This window comes from Rhyacophila brunnea, unplaced genomic scaffold, assembly GCF_057557595.1.
Source record: "Rhyacophila brunnea isolate RB1 unplaced genomic scaffold, BYU_Rbru_1.0 scaffold_13, whole genome shotgun sequence".
Taxonomy (NCBI): Eukaryota; Metazoa; Arthropoda; class Insecta; order Trichoptera; family Rhyacophilidae; genus Rhyacophila; species Rhyacophila brunnea.
Window position 1 is genome coordinate 24,565,425 of NW_028232785.1, and position 9,022 is coordinate 24,574,446.

The 9,022-nt window shown below is 34.2% G+C and overlaps 1 protein-coding gene across 10 annotated transcripts; it reads right to left on the reverse strand.

Annotated features, from left to right (window-relative positions):
- Window positions 1-4,597: 4,597 nt before the first annotated feature.
- On the reverse strand, window positions 4,598-8,617 carry LOC147077018 (uncharacterized). Of its 10 annotated transcripts, none has more exons than XM_085940654.1 (4): window positions 8,549-8,617; window positions 8,067-8,369; window positions 7,539-7,739; window positions 4,598-7,081 (listed from the first exon to the last, which is right to left on the reverse strand). In XM_085940654.1, the coding sequence occupies exons 3-4, from the start codon at window positions 7,731-7,733 to the stop codon at window positions 6,458-6,460; spliced, it is 819 nt and encodes a 272-aa protein (XP_085796780.1). In that variant the 5' UTR covers window positions 7,734-7,739; window positions 8,067-8,369; window positions 8,549-8,617; the 3' UTR covers window positions 4,598-6,457. The 10 variants fall into 10 exon arrangements, with proteins under 10 accessions (XP_085796780.1, XP_085796779.1, XP_085796778.1 ...); XM_085940653.1 differs by having other exon boundaries at window positions 8,067-8,139; window positions 8,482-8,617; XM_085940652.1 differs by having other exon boundaries at window positions 8,067-8,139; window positions 8,374-8,617.
- Window positions 8,618-9,022: the final 405 nt, after the last annotated feature.

The window sequence follows — 9,022 nt, forward strand, 5'->3', positions numbered from 1 at the left end:
ACTGTAATCGCGAGATGTAAATTTTAGCTCGGGATTGGATCCCTAATTGACACATAAGAATGACAGAGATTTTTTTAACTTTATAACTAACATTTGTAATTATTTTACAAGCGCATGAATCGAGGTTAAGTTGTAAACTCTACAAATATTTTCAATATTTTTACATACTCAATACTGGCCGTATTTTATTATCTTTGCGACTACTTATACACTTATTTTGAATATCAAATATTTTTGCACAAATTTAATATGATTTTTCAACTGAATAATAATTTTAATGTGTTGTATTATTGGCTCCTGTAATCTATTTATCGTCTTTCTATACACCCTGTATATGAGGAAATAATAATGTTATTGCAATAAATGTAGTGTAAAATTCTTGTAGCTAATTTCATACATTTATACTCTACCTCTATACAAGGGGGATTTTTTTAACAAGGTACCTGCCTAACTAGTGTTGTTAGTAGTAGGTACCTAACCACCTAGAGTTATTTTAAATGCCACCATTAAAAAGATCAGATGCTACATTCATAATAACTATAGGTAGTGTTACATCCCTGTACTTTGGTCTTATACAATTATTATCATATCCTTGAGAAATGAATAGGCTTAAACAAATTCCCTAACTCTGTAGTCAACAGGCTTAACAAATGATCGATTTCCTTGATCGACTGTCAGAATTATTTCAGATAAAAGTCCTATGTCTTGAGTATCGAGTAAAAGGTAACACAGAGTGAAAGATAAGGGAAGTACTTCTCTAGTAATAAGATTGGATAATTTTAAATGTCTCGTTAAAATATGGAAATTGTGTCTACATAATATAAGCTAATTGATAAACATAATATAACATATGTGAGGAATAAGAACACATGATTTTGCTAACGGAAAGAAGGAGATGAAAGCTAAAAGAAAAATAGTAGGTAATAAGAAATATATTATAATAATATGTGTGATTTGGTATTATTTTGAATTATTGTAAATAAACGTACCTACCTAATAATAAAATTATTAATATTGTAATTAGGCATGTGTATTTAGATAGGTTCGAACCTAATAGGTATTCATTAATAATAACATTTGTACATAGATTATAGAAAAATATAGATAGAGCTATTGCATGTGTTTGTCCTTCAAAACATGACGAACTTTTCCACGCACTTGCCTCGCGCCTTTCATGCATCCTCTGTGACCCTTTCCTGCAGGTCGATTCCGTAACTTACGACTCGTGTGAAACATCGTAGTCATTCGCGAAAGTGACGTAGGTTATCGAAATAAGGCATGTCGAAACTTATCACTACCTGAATTAGTCTTAATCTGTGTCGACAATATTGCACATACCAAAGGGTACTCGTGACCAGAGACGGCCATACGACTTGAGTCTCTCTTTCTCTCTCTCGCATTGATGTCTCGCGCCGATACGTAGGTAGTTTAGTTTCGAACTGTCAAAGGTGACGGACTAAACTGCGATCGGACACTATTATCTTATCTTTACTCGCGAGAATAATTATATATTATTATTTTATATTTCGCCAAAGCATTGCTATATGCTTGTATCGTTCACCCAATTATTTTAAAAGATGTCAATCCCAGAAATAGTTTCTTTTGCTGCAGTTTTAGGATCACGTAATCATCCGCGAAACAGATCAAATAATTATGCTAACTTATCTGAAAATGCTTTTTTACTCAGTGATGCACTATTTATACGTAATTTCCGCTTAAACAAAGAGCTTGTGAGATATCTTTCACAAATTCTCACGCCATATATGGTTTTGCGAAGGAGACGCTCCGCCCTTGACATTCAAAGTAAGGTTCTAATAGCATTAAATTTTTTCGCAACCGGTTCATACCAAATGCCTGTTGCAAATGGCTTAATACGAGTTTCCCAGTCTTGCGTATCACGTGTTCTGAGTGAAGTGGTGGCTGCCTTAAACTCACCCGATATTTTTAATCGGTGGGTTAAATTCCCTACAAGCCCAGAGGGACTTCAAGGCATCCGGAATGGTTTTTACTCCAGGTATCAGTTTCCAGGGATAATAGGGTGTATTGATTGTACACATGTAGCCATCTTTCCACCTAATAAACATGATCCATTAAGCCCAGAGCATATTTATGTTAATCGTAGAAGATACCATTCGATAAATGTTCAGTTAGTATGTGATGTGAATTTAAAAATTCTAAATGTGAACGCACGTTATCCAGGAAGTGCACATGATTCATATATACTCACCAACAGTAATGTTGAACCGATGCTCAGACGTTTACATAGCCACGGAGAAGACAACTCTTACTTGCTTGGGGATTCAGGCTATCCTTTAAGATCATGGCTTATGACTCCTTTACATACCGTAGAGCCGAATTCGCCAGAGGAACGTTTTAATACCAAATTCACCACAGTTAGGGCAACTGTCGAGCGTTGCATAGGTGTTTTAAAAATGCGTTTCCGATGTCTCCTAAAACACAGAGTCCTTCATTATGCACCAAAAAAAGCATCACTTATTATAAATGCATGTGTCGTTCTCCATAATTTATGTATCGAGAGCAATATGCCTGAACCCGATCCAATTGATGAGACTTTGGATTTTGGTGATGTAAATAATGAGTTTATTTATGTAGAAGAACCGCCTCGTAATAGGCGGACAAATCCAGATTTGATTGCCGGCCAAAGAGTTCAAAGTAGACTTATACGTAACTATTTCAGTCGCCATAACACTTAGTTAAACATCGTAAAGCCATGTAATTATTTATATTTAGTTTAATAGGTACTTATTATTTTATTATCATCTTAGGTTATAGTATTATAATGTCGTCGAAGATTCTCCAAATGGGTGAAGTATCGTAGGCCTGACGAAGGAAAGTCCATGTAAATGTATTTACTACCTTCATTTTTCCCTATATAAAAATTATTAAATTTAATAGGTATAGTCAAGTTGGTAAACTTGCGTTAATTACTGGTTGGACATTTTCCTTCGTCGGGGAACCTTAACGAGTTTGGTCACCAAAACACTATTGAAAGATTTTATGGATAAACTGATTAAGTATTGCTAAAGAAACATAAAACATTGATTTAATGTTGTTATAATAATTTAATAAGACATTTTTATTCAGATTCCATATTGTCTTTATAATGCTTTCGTGACTTGCATTACCTCAAGGGTCAACATGGAAACATGCTCTTGATATAACTTAACATGTAGCTTCCTTCATGACTAATTTATACAATGAATATATACTTACCTATAATTTATTGCTATTATTAATTTAAATCACAATCATAAGATACTGTAAGTTCCAAAGACTACGATGGGCGGGACATGTGGAGAGAATGCCTGAAGTTAGAGCGCCAAGGATCATGACGAAGTGGCTACCTCAACGGAAGAGACCCAGAGGCCGTCCAAGAAGGAGATGGGCTGACGCCGTAGAAGTGGACTGGCTTCATATAGGAAGACCCGGTAACTGGAGAAGTTTGGCGAGAGACCGGAGTGAGTGGAGAGCGGTTGTGGAGGAGGCCAAATCCCACCCCGGGATGTAGCGCCGTGGAAGAAGAAGAATTAATTTAAATCATTAATACAATGCATTTTCACCATGAATTGACAGTTAACACAATAAAAAAAATAGCATATGTATATTTATTTGGCCTCTGCTTAGCACCCTCTTAAGGTATCCATAGCGTGTGATTGAGCCAGCTCCAATCATATTATGGGCGGAACCAAGAGTCATAGCCACCCCTCGGATGAATTAAATCCTAAAATACATTTTGTTAATATTTCACCATTGACGAATATAATTCAAAAACCATTTACATCACAACCTTATAAGAAAATGCATAAATTTATAAGTTTAAATAAAGTCAATTAAAAATTTTTAAAACTGCGATCAATGTAGAATATTTTCTTCTTACATAGATGGGATAATGTTCGGTAAGTATTCTCCCTTCAATTATGCTATGCATATTTTTTCATAAGAGTATATCTGGGATTAATGAATGAATCTCATAAAGACACCACATCAAGTGACGTACGGAGGTAAGTTCAAAACGATTAATGTGGTGTGCGTCACACGTATTACGTACATGATGTGATGCCCCCGACTACTGTTGTATTATAAATTAATAGTACCTACCGTATTATGAAATTTTGACTTTCGGGGGACAAGCAAGTTAATGTGATTTACTGATAATTTTCATTTGAGTATTTTAATTCAATTACAACTAACAATTTATTGAAATCTATTATAAAGTATGCGTTCGTCGAACACTACATATTTTATCAAACAGTACATTTCTTTATAAAAACAATCATTAAATAGTATGCAACTAGAAATGACCCACCCTTCAACGAACAGATGTCAACAGTTTTGGAGTTATTGTAAAATCATCTTGATTATTTTTTTGTATTCATTGGTAAATTTTAAATGATATGATCAGTGCACCTTAAAACTGAATTCATATTTAACCAATCAATGAAATATGCAATGTATGTGATTATGTTCAATGTGTGTAAAAAACTGTTTTGAATAAATTATTTACTTGATTATTATGATTGACATTCAATGGAATTGGAGGGTAAGAAAATAATTATATAAAGGCAATTTTCCCAAAGCATTATTTTTTATTCAAAAAATCATGGTTTAAACCTCAGTCATGTACGCTCTGCATACATAATATATTTAATTACAATGCATTGCTTTTAAAACTAGAATGTCCATGAATCAGTGAAGAGTCGGCTGCACCAGTCCTCTGTAGAGCTACAAGCGCCGAGTAGAAAAATTCCATCTGCTTACATCAGTGAATCTAGAATCATGCAAAAAATTAGGTAGTTGACTTCTTGAATTTACATAAAATTACAATATCAACCCAAAAATATTTATCCACGACCCATTGAATTGATTGGCTTTCATCATGTTTCTATAGACATTATAGTTGATTAGAAATATGCACAATAGCTGAGTTGGTTTTAGAATATCTTGAGAGCCTGACAATTGCATGAAAATTATATTAGAAAAAATTATTGTTTATTTCATAATCTCTACTAAGTAAAAAATCCACTGGATCAAGCAAAACCCAATGCCATTCCAGTCTAATGTAATTATAAGTTTTTTTGGACCATGTCTGATCCGAAGATCATATGGACCTTTTTGGTTTGTATTAACAGTTTTTTTTTCTTTTACAAGAAACGGATGTTATCCATTTGTTATACCTATGAATATTCCGACTCCAAACAAACACATGATGAAAAACAATGTGTATTTGCCAGACCCAGGATTCGAACCAGGGACCCACCACATTATAAGCTGACGCATTAGCCGCCATCGGCCACCGTTGGGCCGTAAAAAATATAGGTTATATATTTATTATGAATAAACTATAAAGCTGCAATCATAGACTATCTGCAATATTATATCAGTTACACATCCATATCTTCGATTACATAAGACTTTAGACTATATTTTGTATTAAAAATGTTATAACTAACAAGAGCATGTTTCCATGTTGACCCTTGAGGTAATGCAAGTCACGAAAGCATTATAAAGACAATATGGAATCTGAATAAAAATGTCTTATTAAATTATTATAACAACATTAAATCAATGTTTTATGTTTCTTTAGCAATACTTAATCAGTTTATCCATAAAATCTTTCAATAGTGTTTTGGTGACCAAACTCGTTAAGGTTCCCCGACGAAGGAAAATGTCCAACCAGTAATTAACGCAAGTTTACCAACTTGACTATACCTATTAATTTAATAATTTTTATTTATAATAAGGAAAAATGAAGGTAGTAAATACATTTACATGGACTTTCCTTTGTCGGGCCTACATTATTGATACATCACCCATTCGGCGGGTTAATCCAGAATCTTCGACCGACATTGGCATATCTTCCAGGAGTTATATCACTCCATGTATATAATATCAAGTGGAAAATATGATTAACCTGAAATCAGATTAGCATGTAGCAAATATTATATAAACAGCCCTGTCTAATAGAGGCTCCAACGTAACCCGCAGTATGATTAATATTTTTATGCATCTGAAATGGATTTTAGATTTTTTTTTATATTTGATTTATTAACTAATTGATGTTAATTATTGCATATTTCAATAATAAAACTTTTATGTAACAAAGTAGTTAAATGTGTGCTCATCATAATCTGCTAAAATAATATTGAGTGATGCTTGCAAAGGTTATGAAACTGAATAAATAAGTACCTACATAATATTAAAAATAATAAGTTTATAGGTGACAACGCCAGTTTTTAAAATGAATCAATTGATTCGTTAAACCATACTCACCATTAAGTCTGTAATAAAGAAAAATTAATAAATTGACACAAAATCAACAAGGACAAGTGAAGAATTAGAAATAGCAAAATCCATTAAGTAAATGTGTTTGTGCAAAGTCAACCTACCATCCAAGGTAGAGATTGAAAGGTAAATTATTAATAATATCTGTGTTGGTCTAATCGCTCGACGAAATAAAATTTGCTATCGATTCTAATGCCGTAGCTATACGTAAATTTGATGCAATCAGTTCGCGAGATGCTGTTCTATTGTCATTTATGACATCTTGAGCCATATTTAGAGCTGACTCAAGCGCGACAGTACTACGGGATTGTGTGTCCAACATCTCCCGAAGCAACGTACAGAACGTGCTGTGCGTGTTGCACACCTCGTTTAATTTCATCTCCTTCATTTTCAACGTATCTTGCTGAAATTTATCCAATATTTCCATGTGTTTTTTGCCAATGTCACACATTGCCTTTAAGTTTGACGCCTTGTTACGTGGTAGACACGGTGGGCCTACTACCTCTGAAACATGCAAATATTCTGGCGCTGCCACCTGTACCCTACGCTGTGATGTTGGCACGGCCAACTCCTCAATGGTATCGTCATCTGGATTCTCAATCATTGACTCCGGTACTTCATCTAGGCCTCGGACGGATGTCGGATGTACGAATTCCAATACTTGCAGATCTATTCCGGTTAAAACTTGGGCAGTTGAAGGTCCGCCTCCTGTAGCAGTCGAGTCTCTGATTATTGCGGCTTGCTTCCCTTTCGTTTTATTCCGTATATCGTGCCATGTCTGCAAATTATTAACCATTAGTTAAACACACCTTCACCTATATCATCTGTCAAGTTAAGGCGTGTCAACAATAAAAGACCCCGAACAAATAACCAAACGCGTACAAACTAAAAGGTTGGTATAATTTAACTAGGTACACCATGCGTCAACTTGAGATAAATTAACTTTAAAGAGGCCCATTATAAATATACACAGCTGTTTCCATGATTTTACTAGTACGGGTATTCGACCTTATAATACTTGTGACACCCTTTCATAAAACCCAAAAAATTAAACGCACATTGAACGCTGTTTGAATAATTATGAAATACCAAACCACAAATTATCGGTATTACACCGACCACAGTTCGATCGTGCCTCCGTTGTATTTTTATATTAATGAATCACTGCTGGGCACTCAAAATATATTAAGTTAGTACTTATAGCATATGTATAGTATTGGGTAGTGGGTACTCACCTTTCTCCAATGCTTCCAGTCTTTATTTGAGCCCGGAATCGCATTCAAAGTTAGAGTGATTTCTTGCCATTTACGTTGGGCGTCTTGGAATGTGAAGGTGTTTGAGAACTTCCCAGTTACCAATTCCGGCTCACTGCCCATGAAATCCAACAAGATTGTTTTCTGCTGCACACTACAATATGGTTTTCTTTCCATCTTGACCTGAAAAAAATAGAAAAACGTAACCTTACCAGACTGGATAAAGGAAACGAATGATGTAATTTTTGCGTCGCGTTTACTATATAGTAGGTATTTTGATTTCACAGGAGTTCCCGGCGACTATTTCATCGTAAATTCAATGTTACTACCTACAAGCCTGAAGAGTTTACAATCCGAAAAAATAAATATGGGTGTTGTATAGCTTAAAATGAATCAAAGACAGAAGATGTATGTTATATTTTGACGTTTACCTATAATATTATATCCATAGAGAAAACAAAAGTGGTAGGTACCTACCTAGGTGTAATGTTGAGATGGACATAACCTTACCTAATTTCAATTAAGATCACTTTATTGAAGCTTCTCCTTTCTTTTGCTCGACGAAGGACGTAAATTCGTGTTCCTGTTTCCCGATTTACATGTTTATTTTGATATTTCGTTTCATATGTGACAGTGACATTGAAAATCAAAATGTCAAAATGAATAAGTTAGGTGTCGTCCACGACAATTACCAATTTATAAACAATAAAGATGCCAAATTATTATATTATTCACAATGTTACTTAATACTCTGTTATCTTGAGTTCAATTAATTATGTTAATGTTTTATAATGGTTTGTAATGAATAAATACCTACATACAAATAAATGTTATTGAAGACATTGTGTTTATTTTGTTAAATCTTGTTTTACAGTGTAATAATATCATATGGTTTCGCAATTATGTAAGGTTATATTCTACGTACATATATCTATATCATATTATACTAAATCAATCGAATATTATAGGAATTATACACAAACATAACCAACAAAAATAATGATTTCGTTTGACATTTCATTTTTGACGTTTCATCTTGTACCATAGACACCGATTTTCTCGGTTTTGGCGATGTTGCCAACTGGTCACTCGCGAATTAAAATAGTCCGTAGCGAGTGGCTTCAAAAATAGGTGTTATCGTATACGACATGAAACGGGCGATACTAACTTGTCATCCCACACGGTTGTCGACCACACGAGTCGATAGTTACGAATTCGGGCTGCTGGGTTATTCGAAAATATGTGTGACAGTGTGCGTGTCGCAGTGTTGCCAGATATCGAATATTTATTCCAATGTTATAATTTTACAAGCGATGTTTTTATAAATTATATTATGGCAACACTAGCGTGTTGGCTATGCACTTGGTAAAACATTACTCACTAAAATCGGCTCATGCGGAGGGCTTTGTACTAAGATAATCTATGGAACTATTTGTAGATTTTTGGATTAGGATAATAATTTTGGT